Source organism: Telopea speciosissima, chromosome 5 (genome assembly GCF_018873765.1).
Source record: "Telopea speciosissima isolate NSW1024214 ecotype Mountain lineage chromosome 5, Tspe_v1, whole genome shotgun sequence".
Lineage (NCBI taxonomy): Eukaryota > Viridiplantae > Streptophyta > Magnoliopsida > Proteales > Proteaceae > Telopea > Telopea speciosissima.
Genome location: NC_057920.1, coordinates 11,421,420 through 11,442,714, shown reverse-complemented (window position 1 = coordinate 11,442,714; position 21,295 = coordinate 11,421,420). Strand labels below are relative to the sequence as shown.

Below are 21,295 nucleotides of genomic sequence, written 5' to 3'. Positions count from 1 at the left end.
GAACCCACAAGCATGACAGAAGCAGTCACTGGGAATCCCCTTCAACAAGTCACAGTAAAATAGAGAGACAGAGAGATAGCGAGAGAGAGAAAGAATGAGATTTGCTTATTTGGACTTTTGGAGTAAAATCCCTAAGATTTGCAACATGAAAAGCCCTAAAATCAGCCCTAATACAGTGAATCGAAAATTATATAAGAAAAGCCTTAAAATCAAAAGTGTAAAATCCATACCTTGGGAATAGTAGTCCAACATTACCTGAGATAATGTCGTTTACAGGAGATTTTACTGAGAGAGAGAGAGAGAGAGAGAGAGAGAGAGAGAGAGAGAGAGAGAGAGAGGCTACTTGGATCTCGGACCGTTCTTCAAAGAGGTTGAGAGATAAGGGCTTTCAGAGAAAGGTCGAGAGTTGCATCTATTGGGTGTTATCGGGCAACAGTTTTTCACTTAAAACCACAAAATGGTAAAAACAAGTATTTGTTATTTCTATAAATCTGTTTCCGTTAGCATAAATTTTGATTTATGATACCAAAAACACATGAAGCAAAACAGGTTTATCAAACGGTTTTTCTGTGCTATTTGTGTGCTAGGAGCACAAGTAGCACAGAAACACCAGAAACATTATGTTATCAAACGGAATTGTACTCCTTGGCTCATTCGAAATTTTTTTTTTTTTTTGATTTTTCTCCTCAAGGGTTCTTCATAGATGGTATTTGAAGGTGTATTCTCAGATGGAGTCTACACATAGTGAAGGGAGAGTACGTCTCTCCTTTAAGGGTCTACACTCTTATAGTACCACATCCTACATGTATATAGCTCTCTTTTTATCCATCCACAAGAAATGTGAGACTAAACTCTTAAGGCAAAACACTTAGGTTGTCTTTGGTATAGTTTTTATTTTTTATTTTTGTTCTTAACAAAAAATCATTAATGAAAATCATTTTTTATCAAAAACTAAAAATCGTTTGGTAAACATTAGACAAAATAGAATATAGAATGAAAATGGTTTGGTATGGTCATGTGTATAATAGTTTTTTGAAGAAATGGTGTGTGAAGATATTCCCTCTTCACCCAGCTTCCTTTCTGGAAAACGGAAAAGGATGAGAAGAAGCTCAAATTAATCAAATTAATCACATTGATACAGTAAATTCGATTAATAAAAGAAGAGAAAAGAGGGGGAGAGAGAGAGGGTTAGTGGAAGCCGATAGAGTGAAAGGGAGCGAGAATCGAGCCAAAAGAGAAGAGGAGAGGGAGATCGTGGAACAAAGGGGAAGAACCAGAGGGACAACAGCTTGGATTCCAAGTTTATGCAAAAACAGGGATTGGGTTTGGACTGAAATTTGAAGCAAATCAAAACAAGAGAACTGTGATTCTTCAAGAGGTAAGGGTTCTTCAAAAATAAAACTTTGAATTTGTGTATTCCATGATTTGGTTTTAAGTTGGAGATGGGTATACTCTGTTCTTGCTTCTATTTGAGTTGGGAACATAAAAAATAAAAAGGGATTTCATGGATTTGGGTTCTAGGATTTCAAATAGCAGGGGAAATATTAGGGTTTCTTACAAAAAAATAAAAATAAAAGAATGGAGAAGAAGCCAGTGACCACATCCACGCCACGGTTACAACTATGACCCAAAACTCTTCACTCAATATTTCATTCAATTCTTTCAAAGGCATTGAAGAGATGCTAGACGTATTGGAATTGTTGGCATTTTCATCGTTGAAGTAGAACTGGTTGCGGCGGTGGTGGTGGTGGTGTTGGCGCCGGCGGTGGCAGCTGCCGTAGCTCCACCTTCGTGGCCCATTCTTCATTGTTTCAAAGTTTTGTTTCATTGTGGTTTCCCCATTCTCTCTCTTGATCGATGAAGAAGGAGGACAATGCTCATTGCCTCTTTTAAAAAACAAAAATAATTTATTATTCTACCTTTCAATTTTAAGATTTATGAACACATGCTCAATAAAGTGTCCGCACAAATAACGATAAACTGTTTTCAACGAAAAAAATCTACATCATATGTTTTTGGTTTTTGATTTTTTTCAATCTTTTTTAAATAGAAATATGCTCCATAAACTATACCAAATGCAACCAAAAACATTTTTAAAGATAAAATTTCAAAATAAAAAATATACCAAAGATGCCGTTAGTATGGGATTATGAGGCACAAAAACAGCTATGCACAAAGGGCAAGTAAGATGCACTTTTGAAAACTTAAATTTTAAAACTTCCAACTGAATTCATTATAATTTGTCCTTTGTATCTACTACCAAGCTCAATCCCTAGTTACCTCTGTGGATACTTTTCGATGCGTCCAAGAGGCTGAAGGACAGTCATCAAAAGCTTTAGACAGAAGATGAGTACCGAGTGGTCCATCATGAGCAGTGCAAATGTGCAATCTGAACTATAATTTAATCAAACACGAATGCTTCGATACACAAGTTGTCCCAAAGTTTTCATTGGGAACATTTTAATATTTCTAGCTACAGTATATGTTTTTTTTAATTGCCAACCAAAACCACAACGCTCCTCTCATGTGATGATTCAGGGATCGTGATCTTCTATGGTGCTCTGCCCATAGCGGTCTGTGCGGCGTAGATAGAGCGTCACACGCAATGTCCAAGGCAGACATTGCGCAATCGCGCTTGGCACTTTATCTGAACCGCACAAGCTGCTTCGGACAGCGCAGGTGGGGAGTGCCCCGTCTTTGAGGATATCGTTTTTACAAGCCCAATAAGATAAGGGAAAAAGTCAAGTCCAACACTTATGTATATCTAATAAGTAGGGAAGTAGTTCTCCACTAAGTCATATCTTCCACTAAGTCAATTTTCTTTTTTATTTCAATTATTTCTTTCCTATAATTACATGACAGAGAGAAGAAAGAAGAAGAAGGAGGCCAAGAACAAGAACAAGAACAGGAGGAGCAGTAAGAGAACAAGAGCACGCAGAGAAGAGGGAGAGCAGTGAGAAGATAAAAACAGAGGAATCCCCACCGCCACCACCACCACCACGACGTAGAAGGAGCAGGAAAATTGCAGGAATAAACGATGGTGATACAAAGGTTGGAAATGTGCAGGGAACTACTGAATTTGGCAATAGATTTCATCTTGGGTTTTGCTCAAGTTTTGGAGTTTGTTTTTCAGGACGCCTACAGCTCCGTATTAACAGTCCGTCCCAACTTCGCCGACTACGCCGCCATCCCTTTTGCCGCCCCTCTTTTTCTTTGATATTCCTTCCTTTGTTATTTTGTATTGGGTGGGTTGATCACTTTTGTTCTGAAGAGGAGATCTTGCCTTTTGCTTTGCTAAATTTCATCGCATCTATTATGCAATTGTACACATCAAGGGTTGGGGAGACACAGATAGAGAGGGAGGGAGAGTCTCTTGTAATATAATTGGTAGGCTGATCTGTTCGGTAATTTTTTTTCCCGATCATGTTCTACTCTGAATTGCCAAGATTACATGTAATAAGTGAACTTTTCATGATTCATTCGTGGTAGAACAGTATAGTTTACATGCTTCCATTGAAAAGGTTAATTAAAGCTTGGATGAGCATTCTCTATGGGGGAGCATGGCCCTTGTGCTCAGACCCAGGGCACACGAAATGATCCCCATGCCCCTTATTCCCCTGCCCAGACACAGGGGTATGCGAAATGATCATCGTGCCCCCTGTCCCTCTAGTTGATGCCCCGTGCACTCTTTTTGGCTGGGGTAGAGGTGTGTGTGTGGGCCACGCTCTGAGACAGGCTCCTTTCTCCCTTAAGCTTATATATCCTTTTGTCGTGACCGTGGAGTGTTGGATGACTATGGGTAAGAGAACATGCAGGACATCAACACAGATGTGATTTTTGATTTCAGGAAGGATTGGACGGTAATTTCACACGTTCCTACTATATTTAGCTGTAGGAACCACACAACCAAGCAACATTTTTTTTCTTCCTAAATAGACAGATGATCAGTTCTCAGTAATATATGTATATATATATATATTGATAAGAAAAATTTATTAACGAGGGAACAAAGTTTCCAAAAGGTCAGGCATACAGCGGGAGAGAAATACAATGGAGAGGCGAAAAGTGCCAAACATTGTGGGACTATCATCTAGCTCCCAAAGATGCTAAACGGTCAGCTACTGCATTGGCTTCTCTAAGGCTGCGTTTGGTAACGGTCTGAACAAAGAACGCCCGTTCTTGACTAAAAACGTTCTTTTGCGTTCTTGGTCTAGAACGGCGTTCTGAAACCGAAAATGGCCGTTTGGTAACGGTCTCAAGAACGCCATTCAGAATGAAAATGGTGTTTGGTAAAACCTGTTCTTTCTTATTTGATATTAATTACAATAATGCCATTTCTTTGTCAATTATACCAAAAAAAAAAAAGACTCGTAAAATCCTTTTCACTTACCAACCTTAGCATAAAATTAAAATATCTCATTAACATAACCAAAGTAAGTATAAAAATATGGCACATTTCAAAGATGCCATTAAAATTGGGTTCTTGTATGGATTAGTAGCATGACTGACTATGCTATGAACAGTTGAATAAAGAGGGCCTTGGTGGACTCGAACCACCATCCTTTTGGAACATGCTCATGTTCCAAGTGCTCTACCAATTTGAGCTAAAGACCCATCAAGTTGTCATGAATTAACACAACAAATTAAACCAAATTATATTCTCCTTTCTTTTTTTGAATTAATTTGCAATGAATGAATTTTAGTGGCCCAAGAAGCACCAAAAGAAATCACTCAACGAAGCTGTGGCAAGGGAAAGCGTTTTTACCCCCATCAAGTTGATGAGAGAAGTGAGAACCACCAGATAAGGCGATGGCAAAGAACCCCCTCTCCTTCATTGATATCTCACATAATTCAGCTATATAGTCCGCCAAATCAGTGGCAAGTTCCTCCACATCTTCATGAACTCTCAACTCCCTTCCCTCCTTGGGACCCCAAACATTGCCATTGTTCTTTAAGAGTCTATGAATCAAAAGCTGATCCTGCAGTGTGGAAAACAAAAATGTTTACCTGACAAAAATCTAGTTAAGAAAATTTTATAGTCTGAAATCAAAGGCAAATAAGAATCAAAACCTGTCTTTGAACAAATGTAGCAGAAAAGTTGATGATTGTTAGATAGTTAAAAAAATGCTAGAAAGGCTAAAACTTCAAAACCACCATTGGATTTATTGAAAGAGAGAAAGAGACAGCCATAGTCTTTCGACCCACAAAATGAAACCAAATTGAAAAGGCTTATTCCACAAACTCAGAATAAGATAAACCCCTAAGAAACACCAATATCTCTTCTAACTTTTCTCTTTCACCCTACCTTCCCTTCCATGTCCTTACTCCCAAGTGTTAGACATGCATGCAACTTGAGAGACATTGTCCACAAGAATGTGTGTGTGTGTGTGTGTGTGTGTGAGAGAGAGAGAGAGAGAGAGAGAGAGAGAGATTGGCTTTTAGTATCAAATTAAGACTGTGCAAATAAATCAGAAACAAAGCCCAAGAAAAATAGGTCAGGATTACAAATTAAATCTCAGGAAAAAAGATTGGAGCTTTTAGCAACTAATAAAATGACCTGATGGATAAGAGAAACATCCACTACCATGATACAATCCAAAGAAAGAAGAAAAAACCATTTCCCTAAAGAACACTGCAGAGTATCAAAATTGATCGATATCATAATAGAACAGTTGCCTGAACAAATACATAATCTGAAAAAGAAAACCCAATTAATTCGTTCATTCTATAGAATAACCTTATAGCAATTGAAAGCTCTGCGAAACCAACCAGATCAAGAAAATGAAAACGGAAGATCGACATAATATGAAGCAAAATCCTAATTATAAGCTTAAACAGAGAGCGAACGCGGGACGTAAATAGAGAGAAAACTAACCGCGAAAATTTTAAAGATGAGAACGGCCAAATCTGGCAACTGGAGTGAGATCAGATATTTCGCGGCTTTCACCCTCAACACCTCAATAGGCAACACCTCCCACGGATTCAAATATACCTTCCGAAGCCCTCTGTTTATACACTAGAAACTCAGCCAAAAATCCCAATTAATCCAGTACAATCAGTGACGTAGAATCGGTAGGAAGAGGGAGAGGGCAAGCGAAATAGACGCTGGGAGAAAGACCTCAACTAGGGTTTCAGTAGGTTCGCACACAAAGAGAAGGAGAGAGTGAGACAGAGAAAGGGAAAGAGCGAGAGAGAGGTGCAGAGAGTACGAGAGATAGAGAGGGAGAGAGAGAAACAGAGAGAGGGAAACAACGTTACCAGAGCATGCGAGAGATAGATCGAGAGGGAGAAAGAGCGGGAGAGAGTGAGAGATCTCACCTAGGGTTGCAGAGTGAGCCCTTCGTCGTCTCCCAAATTCGTGGTAGCAGAGCGAGAGAGATGTGAGTTTCGTGATTTCTCTCAAAAAATCACGGGTGTGTGACTTTAGTCCGTCGATCGTTCGTTCAGAGACGGTCTGCAAAGAACGTTCTTTTGGTGCTCAAGACCTCCGATTCGTTCTAAAAGAACGAAAAAACGAACCGCAAAGCCAAACACTTTTTCATGTTTTTTTGTTCTTTTTGAACAAAATAACTGTTTAGAATGCGATTCTGAACGTTACCAAACGCACTCTAAGAGTATGGTTGAAAATGACTTCTTCAAATCTAAGAGATAATTCCCAAAAGTCAGAAGTTATTTTCCAAGGGGTGGACCAGGAATATCTATTGAGTACAATAATCTAGACAAATAGATGCGTAAAGTAATTAAATAGACAAATAGATGCGTACACTGAATGTAGCTGGCAAGTAACAACAAATGTTTACTCCACCCCACTTTGTTTTTGAGATATTTAGGTTCTTTTTAAAATGTTGTATTTTATTGGTTTAAATAAAATGTAGAATATTACTTATGTCAATGTTAAGGTTGTCTATAATATGGAAAAACTTTCCGACGACGTCTCAGTGCAATTTCTCTCTCACATGGGTTCTTTTATTAATTTTTCTCTTATTATGAATATGTATGTCCCATGTGAGACTTGCGAGAGATTATTAACTCTCCCATTTCACATGTACATTCATCTACACGTATATAATCCATTCTCTTTTAGAACACCGTTGGTGTGACATGTGGATTCCTCCCCACACTGACATAGTGGGGAACCTTATTCCATATAATATATAGTAAAGAGGTAAAATGGATTTAAAATTTAAATAGTTTTTCTCTCCTTTTTATATTGAATTACAAGGTTGACATTGAGAACGTAGAGTATAAAAAAGATGAAATAGGGAAAAAAAACTTATACATTTCTATTCATCCAGGCCTTTTAAGTGATTAAATAAGAAATAAATAGAGAAATTAAACCTTGGAAACTCCAATATATAATAGCTAATCAACTACATGAAAGAGTTGACCAGGAAACCTGAGAAGATTCCAACTACTCCAAGTTTGGGTTAAATAAGAGATAAATAGAGACATTAAACCTTGAAAACTCCAATAATACCTAGTCAACTACATGAAAGAGTTGACCTTAGGAACCTGAGAAGAATCCAACTACCCCAAGTTTGGGTTAAATAAGAGATAAATAGAGACATTAAACCTTGAAAACTCCAATAATAGCTAGTCAACTACATGAAAGAGTTGACCAAGGGAACCTAAGAAGATTCCAACTATTCCAAGTTTGGGTGGGGGAGAAGGAGACATGGAAGTTTGCTTTATTGGATAACCTAGAAGTGAAGTTTGTCATAGGAGAGTTTGAGGGTGAATCAGAAAAATTCCCTTTTTAATATCTAATATTTTTTAATAAATGGAAATTTAATTGCAGTTGTGTGTGTAGTTTCCCTAAACTAAATCTAAAAAATTATCTCTTTAAGACCAACTTCTGGTGTTTTATCTATCAGATGGAAACTTTCATGTTTTAAAATTTTTGGGGGAAAACTTTCTGACTTAGAAAATTTGAGAGATGGCCAATTGATATGTCTCATCTCATCCATCTGATGGTTAGAATTTATCTTACCAACCCTTCATTAATTTGATTGCGAAAAATATAAAGGGAAAATTCCAGTAGAGTATAGATATACAGTTGTGGTGGGCTATGTCATTTGATGAGTACACAACCAAAAGGGTGATCTTCTATCCAAAAGTCAGATTGGGCAAATAATTAAGCCTCCAAATGACATAGCCATGTGGCTCATCAAGAGATTATCTAAATGTGCTAACCACCGGCCAAACATCCCTTTGGAGAAAATATACTCACTTTTTTTAATCCGAATATTATCTGGGACTCGGGTTGGCTCCAGGTGAGCAAGTATATTCACTCTAGGTACCTCAAGAAAAAATGGATTTGGTCTCTCAAACCACCTACCCATGCTCGACCTCCAAGTCTAGATACCTCAAGAAAGAATCGATTGCGGCGTGCTGCTAACACTAAATGGGTGAAATGGGAGCCCCCTCCTAATGCTTGGATGACCGACCCTCAATACAGATTGCTGAAAGAGACCAAACGGAGCTGGATATGGAGTTATAGGCCGAGATCATAACAAGAAGACTATTTTTGCTTTGGTGCGAGCTGCTAAACAATCAAAATCACTTATTTGTTTTGAACTAATTACAGGTACAAGAAGGAGTCTAAGGTTTGATTTGGTTTGATTTCTATTTCAATTTCATAGGGTGATTTCTATTTTTGGAAATTGTTTGGTGTGATTTTTGCACCTTATTTCTATGAAATATATATCAAATGGAATCGAAACTCTGAAATAGCCAATGAGTTGTTCTGATTTTGAAATTGAAATTGATTCCAGTCTTGCTCTTTAATGAACAATATTTCATGTTAAAAATAAAAAAACCACTCTTCTTCTTCTCTTGATGGTCTCACCACCACCTCACCACCACCACCCGCCACCATCTCCTCTTTGCCACCACTCCAAAGAAATATTAAGAATTTATTCTCAAAAATCGAACTGCCAAATGGATTTCTTATTCTTGAAATATTTCATATGCAAATATTTCAATTTCTTGACCAAAAATCTATTTGTTGATTATTTCATGATTCATGAAATCAATCCAAAATTGAAATAGAAACCATACCAAATCTAGCCTAATTGTGGCACCTGACAAGGGGTACAGAAAAGTCCATATCTACTTGGATTCAAAGAATGCGATTCAATATATTAAGAAGAAATCAAGAGCTCCATGGCAAACTTGGTGGCACCTAGATCAGATTAAGTATCTTTGTTCTATGTATTTTTTGGAATATACATTTATGCTTTGTATATAGAAAAACTGATGTAGGCCTGTTCCAAGACCACCAAATAATTGTTGGAGATCGACTCGTATTCAAGCTCAAATCCAGTCCAAAGCCTCACATTTAGGTTTGGCCCATAATACAAAGCAAGTCCATGACTAACACTTTTTTAATATGCAATATAAATGATTAATCTCAGCCATTAAAGGTTAATTGAAATTAATGACTGAGATATCATAGGAGATTCTAAAGTTTGATATGTGAAAAGCCTTATAGTGGAAGATGATGTGGCATCTTCCTTGATGATGATTTCAACTACCTTAGTGAAAAGATGATGTGGCAGCCTTTCTCCCAAAGATTTTCTTAGTCCAAGCTCCTTCAACTACTTCTCCTAAGAGTCTTCCTTGAAGATTACAAAAGCTAGAAGCATCTAATACAAAGTGCAGCCCCTATGTTATGCTTTGGGTTTTGTTTTCTTCTTTTAATCTTAACCATTGGTACATCATTAAGATCAAGATCTTGTAGTCAATTTTAGCGTTTACTTTATTTACCTATAAAAGGCCTATCTATGTTGCTTGTAAGGATTCCATTGTGATTTTTGAATGAAATTTCAAGTTGCCTAGTGGCATCTTATGAGAGCCTAGAAGAGTTCTAAAAAAATCTTGAAGAGTTTTCCTTGCCTAGAAGAGTAAGGTCTTCCTTGTGCAGCCTTGAAGAGCTTACAACCTCAACCTTGAAGAGTTGAAGGGCTTCACTTCAAAGATCCACCTAGAAAAGTAGATATCTTGAAGCTTCTTGCATCCCTACTTTCTCTTTTCTATACTTCTTTTATCCATTAACGTAAGCCTTTTTTCCAACCCCAAACCAAGCCCATAACATTTTACTTTTCATTCTTTAGTGCACACTGAATTCTGAAACTTTCTTTTTAATTTCTCAGATTTGGATTTATGCAGTGATCCTCACTTCACGGCCCCTTATCACCCTTTTTTGTTCTTATTTTGCTAAAACTTTAAAAATCAAAGTCGTAGCCCTTTTTGTCTTCTTCAAAATCCATTTTGAATCACCTTAAACCCATATTCCAGTACAAAGTTATCCCTAAAATACTACCCAAGGGTCAATCTGCCAAAATTTCTAGTTGATATTTGAGAAGAGAAATACTCTCCCGATCCGTCCTCAAGCAATCTCATAGTGGTGATTGCTCCAGAAACTAATAAGGCTGTAGACCTTTTATCAAGGTTGCAATCCAATGTTAAAGAGTAGTTTTTTTATATTGACTTACTAGAGGATCTCAGCAAGAGCATTGCAAGAAATTCTTTGGGGGGCTCTTTTTGTGAGAATGTAAGCCTATGTATGTCTCCTAAATCATTTTACGAAAAAAGAACTTTGTGTATATGGGGGGTGGGGGGGGTGGGGAGGGGGAGAGTGTGACCCTTACGCCCAGACACAAAGGCAGCAAAATGATCGCCCCGCCCCTATGAAAGGTGGAAATACACATCCTATTGATGCTTCCATGTGCACTCATACGGGGTCACGTTACCCCCATAGAGAACTCTTCTTCATTTTAATACAATATTTTTTTTTCTAAAAAACAAAACGGGTAAGAGTTCTTTGTGGGGGAGTGTGGCCTTGCACGTACACGGGCCAGTTAGAATGCACAAAGACATCAACAAGATGGTCATTACTTTCTTTTATAAGGGGTGGGGTGGTCATTTTGCCCCCAATGTATTTGGCATAGTGATACAGTCCCCTACCAAGAACATTTTTCTAAAACAAAAACTTGAAAGAAAAGGCTATAAAAGGGGACACTCAAGTGATCGTTATCGCCCCCAGTACTGGGGGGTGCTGTGCGCATCGTGTGGTGCAGCACTGCCCATGTGTGCACGGTGCTGCGCCGCACGATGCGCACAGCACCGCCCCCAATACTGGGGGTGATAATTTTCCCAAGCCTACATGGTCACGATTTTTTTTGGGTAACAAAAATGAGTCACCATCTAGTATTGCCGCTTGAGTGTCTCTTTTATGGGCTTCTTTAAAAAGTTTTTGTTTTGGAAAAATGTCCTATGTAGATGTTTCTACAAAAAAAAAAAATTTCAGAAAATTTATGAATACCCTCCTGAGGTATGGACTTATTACCGATGCATCCATCTTTTTTTTTCACTATTTATACGTACCTCTCCTATTTTTCAAAATAATTAATTAGTTAATCCAGTCCGTTAACTTGGGATAAAAAACATTAAAATTTTTACGATACTGACCATATTGCCCTTCCTGCTAAGATTAGGTATTTTTACATGTCCTTGATAGGGCAGAATGACATTCTTGCCCTCATCATCTTCTTCTTCTTGGTTCTCACCCTCCTCCTCTTCTTCCCAGTTCTCACCCTCCTTTTCTAAATCCTAACCCAGAGCCAACCCACAGCCTCCTCCCGGTGATCCTCTGCCGTTTTTTTTTTTATTTATTATTTTTTATCCAGATCCTTTAAATGATTTGTATTCCAAATAATTGATAGCTCTGTCCATATGAAACCAGTCAAAAAATGATGATCTATACTTAAAAAATAGTATAGCATTAGTTCTGTGAAAGTTCTTGGCCACGTTTTGCAGCAGCTACAATGGCATTCATCAATATCCCACGAAAGCCACCCTTCCCGAGAGAACTCGTGAATTCCAGCAATTGTGGTCCCCCCAGGTGATGCAACATCATCTTTTAGCTGACCTGGATGCATACCTGTGTGTTGATGGCCATAGATGCTGCTCCCAGTACACCCTGAGAAGCCAAACCCCGTGCCAGATCACCTGGTAGACCAGCAGCTACTCCTCCATCAGCCATAGCATCTATTGCTAGAAATATGTATGCTGGGCCACTACCACTCAAGCCAGTGATTGCATCGAACAATTTCTCGTTGGCTCTCCATATATCTTGCCAATTGCTCCAAACAGAGTAGCGCAACTAGTTCTCCATCTTCTTTTGTTGCAGTTTCCCCTAAGCTCATAACTGATGCTGCCTCACCAACAGGCAACAGCAGCAGGAGTATTTGGCATCACCCTAATAAATCGACTATGACCAGCCCATTCCTGCAAATCGCTCAGGTTTGTTCTTGCGGCAACTGAAACCAAAAGCTTCTTCTTTGAAAGCACCGGCTTCAACTGTAAAACCACGTACCTCCTTAACAAATTGAGGTTTCACAGAGAAAACAATCACATTGCTGTCTTCAACTACCTCCTGATTGGTATCCAAGACTTTGATACCAAGCAAAGAAAAAGCCTCCCTGCGACTAGCATCCTTATGAACAGCAGTTCGAATTCTGGAAGCAGGCAAGACGCCAGACTTCACCACTCCTTTAGCGATACTCTCCGCCAATTTTCCAGCTCCAATGAATCCCAAGTTGAATGTGTCGAGAGGAATCGGAGTCGCCATGGCTGCAGTTTCTTGAGACTGCATTACCAAACTCATTCAATTTCAAGAGCGCTCTTTCTTTCTTTCTCTGAGGGCGGTAAGTAAATAGGATTTTCCCAATAAGCAAAGCCCTCCGCTGATCCTCTGCCGTTAGGGAAGAAGAAGAAAGAAGAAGAGGACATTATTGTCATTTACACAGTTTATGATTAACGGAAACAACTAACAGTTTGGACTAACTTATCAATTAATATGAAAAAATAAGGGAGGTACGAGTAAAGATTGCCTACAGATGGATGCATCGGTAAAAAATCAATACCACAAGGAGGTATTCGTAAATTTCCCTTCTTTTTTTTAATAAGAACGTAGACGATTTTTCTAGACAAGAGAAAAGTAGAGAACATTTTTCCAAGACAAAAGCTTAAAAAAAAGAAGCGTTTTTTTCCAAATGTCTCCTCAAAATGCCCATTTGTCCAAATGCATTCTTACAACTTTATAATTTACATGTGTCCTACTTTCAAAACATCGTAACACTTTAGTTCAATCCATTAGTGTGGGACGTTAGACGTTAGTTTAAGAAATCTAATGATCAAAATGCCCTTGTGACAAAAAACCCACCAAAATTAAAGAGTAAAGTGATCAAATTGCCCTCATCTTCCCCAAATTGTTTAAGGTATGAAACTGAAAATCAAACCCTATACAACTATACCATTTGGGGAAGATGAACCCTAAAATCAATGAAGAGATTCTTCTCCTTCAATTTGAAATCTCCTGGACGCATCAGTGACATAATTCTGAAGAGTGAAGCGAAATTTCATTTCAGGATAGATTCATTGATTTTAGGGTTCATCTTCGCCAAATGGTTTAGGGTTTGATTTTCAGTTTAAAACCTTAAACGATTTGAAAAAGATGAGAGCAATTTGATCACTTTATTATTTAATTTTGGTGGGTTTTTATCACAAAAACATTTTGGTCATTAGATTCCCTGATACTAGTTTAATGCCCCACACTAACGGATTGAACTAAAATATTACAATGCTTTGAAAGTGGGGGGACACGTATAAATTGTAAAATTATAAATATTACAATGCTTTGAAAGTGGGGGGACACGTATAAATTGTAAAGATGCATTTGGGCTTTGAAAGTGGGGGGACACATATAAATTGTAAAATTATAAGGATGCATTTGGACAAACATTCACCCCCCCCCCCCCCCAAGAGGCGGTCACCATCTAAGGCTTGTCACTTGAGTGTCCACTTTATAGGATTCTTTTAAAAGTTTTTGTTTTGGGAAAATGATCTTCATAGACGATTTGTCTAATCGAGAGAAAAGTGGTCCATTTTCATATTAATATGTCTCAAGCACAAATGGACGGAATTTTGTTGCTACTCTTATAATAGGAATGCTCTTATATAAGGCTTTATTTATTTATTTATTTATTTATTATTATTTTTTTTTGGAGACAAGAGGGATATCCGACTTTATTTATTTTTTATTGAAAATTTCTACAACAAGGTTGGTAGCCAAGTAAATGTGATCTAAAGGGTATTTTAAGAAAAATAAATAGTAAAACCTAAGAAATATTTATGAATAAAGGGGAAATGAATTATTCCATTTCCATTTCCTGGTTGGCAGTCAAAATTTTTTTCATCACAAATGGCTCGTTAACCCAGTACAGTTTCATTTAAATCTTAGGGAAAATTATATGATTAGTCACTTTTGGGTTTTCATTTACAAAACTGTCCACTGTATGTTTGAGTTAACAAAAATAGATAAAAACAAGTTAAGGTTTACAAAACTGGACAAAATAGTGTCTCTCCCTCCTTCATTTACTTTTGTAGACATTTTTACCCCTACCATTGCCTTCTCGCCCAGGCATCCTGGGTAATCACAGGGAAGGGAAGGGAGGGGCGAGTTTGGGTAGCAGAGAATGGTAGTGGCGGGGACAAGGGTGGGTTGCAGAGATCGAAGGATGCCTGGGAGAGAAGGCAATGGCAGGGGTAAAAATATCTAAAAAAATAATTTTAGGAGGGAGATGCATTCTTTTGTCCAATATTGTAAATCTTAACTTGTTTTTATCTATTTTTGTTAACTCAAACATAAGGTGGGCAGTTTTATAAATGAAAATCCAAAAGTAACTAATCATGTAATTTTTCCTAAATCTTATCGCTAAAGCTGCCTATACAAGGCAACATCTATTATTGATAGGACTGTGGGATGGGACACGTGTAAAGTATAAAATTATAAAAGTGCATTTGGACGAATAGGCATTTTGAGGAGAGGCGATCACCATCTAGGCTTGTCACTTGAGTGTCCACTTTATAGGCTTCTTTTAAAAGTTTTTGTTTTGGAAAAATATTCTTCATAGTCGATTTGTCTAATCGAGAGAAAAGAGGTTCATTTTTATATTAATACCTCTCAATCACACATGGACTTATTTTTGTTGTTACATAGGAATATTTCTACTACAAGGTTTTATTTATTTATTTATTTTTTTTTTATTGAAAATTTCTACAAAAAAACTGGTATTCAAGTAAATGTGATCTTAAAGGATATTTTAAAAAAATATATATATTAAAACCTAAAAAATATTTATGAATAAAAAAAAAATGAATTATTTCATTTCCTGGCTATTAGCCTTGTGGTAGCAAAATTTTTTCCATCATATCGTTAGGGCTGCGTATACAAGTCAAAAGCTATCATTGATAGGACCGTAGGGTGGGCACATAGGCAAATCCAACACAATGGGCCTCACTTTAGAATTGAGGACAACTCTGTTTTCTGTCTCGACTGTAAAATACAAACCCATTAGGCTTTGAAAGTTTGATAGACACATGACCCACGTGTTTAGAGTTCAAAGGGTTTCTGACTCTTTCTCTCCATATAAGGGTTCTAGACACATGGGCCAGTCATTCAGGGGGGCTGGGTAGTCATTATGTCCACCCCATGTGTTTGTGTGCAGTCTATGTCCGGGTCTATATATATAGAGGACACTACTTCTAGTTCCACAAAGAGAGAGAGAGAGAGAGAGAGAGATGGTGCATTTTGTGTTAGTACATGGTGCATGCCATGGAGCATGGAGTTGGCACAAGGTTAAGGCATTGTTGGAGAGTGAAGGACATCGAGTGACGGCGATAGACCTTGCAGCTTCAGGGATCAACATGAGGAAAATAGATGAGGTACGTACCATTGCTGACTACACACAACCTTTGATGGAGTTCATGGCCTCACTTCCTTCAGGAGGAGAGAAGGTAACACTAGTTGGACACAGCTTGGGTGGCCTCAACTTGGCTCTTGCCATGGAAAGTTTCCCTCATAAGATATCTGCATCTGTCTTTCTTACTGCTTTCATGCCCGATTCTACACATCCCCCCTCCTATGTCTTCGATCAGGTATCTCTCTCTCTCTCTCTCTCTCTCTCTCTCTCTCTCTCTCTCTTAGTTCACGGTATTCAGTATACCTACATCCATGCTCTCTCTTTCTCTCACACACATTCATGATTCATGGGTGGAAAATGGATGATTTCCAAAATTTTGTAGTCTCATTATATGGACCAGGATCCTCTATAGTACCGGTGGGGCGGCGGTGCACATCATATCCGACAGCATAACAGAAGTCAAGTGACACACATAGCACACATGGTCTTTGCTATGCCACCGGATGTACACCGCCGCCCCGCCGGTACTGCAGAGAATTTTAATCCCTCATTAAATACATTTTTGCTTTAATTTTGAAAAAAAAAAAGGGGAAAAAGAAAAAGATTGATGTGGTCTACATTCTCATGAGCCCATATACGAGGGAGTGAAATGATTCCCTTGTCCTCCTATTGGATGTCCCTACGTGCCTCCTCATTGGGCCTCGCACTAGTGCAGAAATCACACATCAGGATAGCAAACCCTTTCCTTTGAAAAAAATTACGCCAAAACAGCCTATTTGTAAAAGAATCTTTAGAGGGATGCTTCCTTCTAGCAATGTGAAACAAGGACACAACAATTTTAACCATTAGATATCCAAAGAATGACATGTATTGATCCCATATCTAATTTTTAGAACCTCTTTCAATCAAATAACTTTCAATGTATTAGGAAACTTAGGGTTTATTTATCTATAAAATTTTGACCAACCTAAACTTCCATATAATAGATATTTATAAAACCCGAAATATATCACAAAAGAAAAATATTCTCAAAATTCAAAACGGATGAGTGAAACTTGAAATAAAGAATAGACGTGTCTCTTTCCACTCATCACTAGAGAGAATCTCTTCATCGACTCCATTGACCCACACATTGTATTGGAGACAAAATATTTACAATCATGAATAATAGGTGTCGACGTTAATGATGAACCCAAAGTCTAATCATAATCTTTTATTGAAAAAACAATCCAACATAATCTCACATTACTATCGGTGAAGATACTCCAACTAAAGAAAATTTATAAAAAAATTGATGAATTATTGGATCAAGAGAAAAATAGATACCATATGAGGTAGTTCCACATAGGTAATAACAAAAATCATGACTGAAAGTTGAATCCATTCACCCACATATTAGAATTTTTTTTCCATAAACACCCACATATTATATTAGAGAAAGATAATTCAAATCTTGAATAATAAGTGTGGGAATTAATGATGAACCCAAAATCTAATCATAATCTCGAATTACTATTAGTGAAGAGGCCCCATGTGAAGAAAATCCATAAAAAAAATTGATGAATTATTGGATCAAGCCATACCTTTCACCTTAAAATATCTTCCTTCTATTTTAATATTGTTTAAGGTCCACCTGTCAATGGAGGTAGTGTTTTCTCTGCTGGGGGCGTAGGCTGCATCCAGACATATGGGGGTGGGCAAAATGACCACCTTGCCTCCTGAATAGCAGGCCCATGTGTCTGGGCGTAGGCTACGCTGCAGCATAAAGAACATCAATCCATTAATATTTTAAGCATGGAATAGATACAAGAGAATTGAATATTCCTATCCAAAGGTTGAAGTGTTGATTGCATCTTTCAAAAAAAAAATTCATGATTTTAATTTTGGATTAAATTTTTTCACCTATGGTGAAAAGAGAATCTTCTCACCAAAAAGATTTTAGCATGATGAAGGGTATTTTCGACTTTAGATCCGAGTTTATGACAACATAAGAGTCCAATCATAGTCACGTCACCAGTGATGGTGATGAATAACTCTTTCTTCTCCATTGTGAAGGAAAATTTAATCCTTCATTACAATTTTATGAAATATTTTTGGGTCACAAATAGTTTTATAAACTGGTGAGATTCAATCAATGATTGGCTATCCATTTTTGGGGTAACCAATAAAAAGTAGGAGAAAATTTCGATCTTATCATGCTTGCCAGCACAGACAAGTGACAACAGTGACCTCTTACGAGTAACTTTTGATTTAATCGAACAAACCTGCTTTTCCTAGATTTGTCGTATGTGTGGATGGTTACTTTAGTAATATGCTCACCTCACTATGAAAGAGATAAGAAAAAACAAAAGATGTGGGTCTTTGTTTGTTAAGTGACACTATTTACCTCCATTGGGAAATGTTGTGTTATACTTTTTTCCTTGTTTGACCTTCAGGGAAAATTAATGGTACTTGGTCACATAGAAGCATGTGAAAATACCTCCTTGTTTCTATGAAATAAAAAAACGTATTGATGCCCACACTGATGCAGGTGCTACAAACAAACGGTCACTTGCCCTTGTCTCTCAATCCAGTCACAGTTGAAATTTTTTTAAATAAGAAACCTCAGCCCAATTTTATTTATATGGTTTACTCGGATAAACTTTGGGGTTAGTCCACATAAGAAACCCACATGAACCATACAACTACAAACAAATATTGAGGGATGAGATTAGGGACTCAGGTAGAACTTATCCTCAAAAACTCGTCTTTAAGGACAAGGTGTCCAAGTGGACAAAATTTTGCTGCTACATGGGTTGCAAGAATGTTCTTACTACCCGGTTCATAGCCAAAGAAACAGAATCTAAAAAGGTATTTTGGGAAATACAAAAATCTATGAGGGTATTTCTGAATCCAAAGGGGAAGTGAATTATTCCATTCTTTGGGTGCAAGCCCAGGTAGTTGGAACATTCTTGCAACCTAGGTAGCAGCAAAAATTTTTCCGTACAACCCCAAGAGGCAGCACAGTTGGCAAGAGACAAGGCCTAAGGAAGCTGAAGGTCCTGAGTTCGACTCCGCCTCCCCCCTTGGGGCCACCCGCCTGAGAGGAAACTCCCTGGTGAACATGGGGGCCCCAGTATCTCCCGATTCGTATGTGTTGTGGAGTACCTATATATAAGTCTCTGCGTCAAGCTACTCACTTCCGATGTGGTCTTATTACTATCACCTTTCACATGAAACCCCAACATGGGATACTTTTATAATTTGCAATTTTGTTTCATCACCGTGACAACAGTTTTCGAAGCGGATCTCAGCAGAATATTGGTCAGATACACAGTTTTCATCCGTTCTGGACCCCTTGAAGCCAACCACTACAATGTTTTTTGGCCCAAAGTTCTTGGCCTCCAAGCTCTATCAACTCTGTCCTTCACAGGTCTCTCTCTCTCTCTCTCTCTCTCTCAATTAAAAAGCTATGGATCAAATCAATTTACTTTAATGGACTTTTTTCCCCCCTCATATATGTTTTTTTGGGTGACTGAAAGGATTTGGCACTAGCAATGTTGCTAATAAGGCCAGGATCCTTGTTCCTAGAAGATCTATCAAAGGGGAAGGCATTCTCTGAAGTGGGATTTGGATCTGTTAATCGAATTTACATTGTTTGCAAGAAGGACTTAGGAATTACGGTGGAATTCCAGCGTTGGATGATTGAAAATAATCCAGTTAAAGAGGTAATGGAGGTCGAAGATGCGGGTCATATGCCTATGCTATCAAAGCCCAATGAACTGTGTTGTTGTTTGTTGGAAATTGGCCAAAAATATACCTAATTGATTTTAGTCTTGTACTCTTGTATGCACGTAGGCAGCGTTTGGTATGCATTCTTGGAATGTATTTTAAGTCAATTTTGCATTCTAAAATGATAAAAATAGTTATTTTTATCGCCCAAGAATACGAAATTAAACTGGGATGTATTTCAAGAATACATACCAAACACAATCTAAAATAGTTAGCCGCAGAAATAAATAAGAGTCAAGGAAAAAGGATGTTGATGCTCTAGTCATCTTACGATCTTATCGTGTTTTCTGTTCCCCCTAATATTTGTATTCTTCTTCTTCCTCTTCTTGATTTTTATAATTTCTCTTCGTATCTTTCTGTTTTGTTACTTTTAGAATTTTTGAGTACAGGAGAGATGGTAGGGGAGGGGCCGGAGGGCTAAGTGAACATGGCATTGAAGTGGATTAATAGAAGTATTTATTTGGATCTTCTTCTTCTTTTTTATTTTTAAGAGGATCTAAATGCTGGCGGTATGGAATGGAATCTCCCACACCAAAATCAATGGGAGCATAATGACAAGGGTGTTAAAATCAAATTAAACCAAACCATTTAAACCGAAACCGTAAAAGTGTTTAATAAATGGTTCAATTATAATTTAAAAATGAAGACTGTTTAAATTAAATGGTTTAATCAAAACTGAACCGTTTAACACCCTTATTGCACACATCAGCAAGGAGAGTAAATATAAGAAGGAACATGATACACGAAACATAGCCATCATTTGTTTGAGCTCTTAAATGAAATGAACTGTTTACCCATGTTTTGAACCGTTGCAAACGCTTGCTCATTAAAATCCTCATTGAAGTGATTAATTTGAAATAGCTCCTCATTTATTTTAGAGATGTAAAGATGTGATCCGATCTAGATATCCCCTGAACGAACACGGATACCCCTAACACAAAAATGTGAATTGAATCCGGATTTTTGACTATCCATTTATATCTCTAACTTTTGAAATTAACCTAGACCTTCGTCCCCCAACAGTTATTAGTGTTGGAACAGGGTCGGGTTGGGCCGGGCTTTATAGAACCCTAGCCCAATCCTAAGTCCCCTTAGCTAGGCCCAGGCCCGCCCGACCCTAACTCAGGGACAGAAAAATCCAACCCTGACTGGCCCTGATCATAGAGAGGGGGAAAGAAATGCATGGGTTGGAATGGACACGGAAGAAAATTATCAAATTTTAGTTAAATAACACTGTAATAAATGTATTATATCACTTATTGTTTTCATATATAATATATTATATAACAAAATGTGGATAACGTTTATAGTTTATAAAATATATGTTATATCAATATATCTTTTATAGTATAATTTAAAACAGGGTCGGGCCGGGCCAGGCTTAGCCCAAGGCCTCAACCCTGGCCCGACCCGACCCTGACTCAGGGCTAGAAATTTTCAGCCCTGACCCGCCTTAAGGCCAAATATCTCAGCCTAGGCCCTGTTCGAGCTCAAGGTGGATTTAAACTGACTGGGCCAAACTTGCACCCCCTAACAGATATGATTCACCCATAATTCAAATCTCTAGAATTTGTCGAATCTTCAAGAACCCTTAAGATCATTAACTACTTAATTTTTTATTATTAATTGGATTATAGATTGGAATGGAATAGATTATGTTTAGGATTATTTCAGATATCCTTTAGCCGGATACAGATAACACTATACGGTACAAAAACGAATCAAATTCAGTTTTTTGACTATCCGATTATATCTCC

At 37.7% G+C, this 21,295-nt stretch overlaps 1 protein-coding gene and 1 pseudogene across 2 annotated transcripts; one reads left to right on the top strand and one right to left on the bottom strand.

Annotated features, from left to right (window-relative positions):
• Positions 1-293: 293 nt before the first annotated feature.
• Positions 294-19,588, top strand: LOC122661468 (salicylic acid-binding protein 2-like). Of its 2 annotated transcripts, none has more exons than XM_043856860.1 (4): positions 294-338; positions 15,624-16,002; positions 19,042-19,179; positions 19,289-19,588. In XM_043856860.1, exons 2-4 carry the CDS (start codon positions 15,646-15,648, stop codon positions 19,568-19,570), a joined length of 777 nt encoding a protein of 258 aa, XP_043712795.1. In that variant the 5' UTR covers positions 294-338; positions 15,624-15,645; the 3' UTR covers positions 19,571-19,588. The 2 variants fall into 2 exon arrangements, with proteins under 2 accessions (XP_043712795.1, XP_043712796.1); XM_043856861.1 differs by lacking the exon at positions 294-338 and adding an exon at positions 6,185-6,196.
• On the bottom strand, positions 11,744-12,709 carry LOC122661467 (annotated as a pseudogene).
• Positions 19,589-21,295: the final 1,707 nt, after the last annotated feature.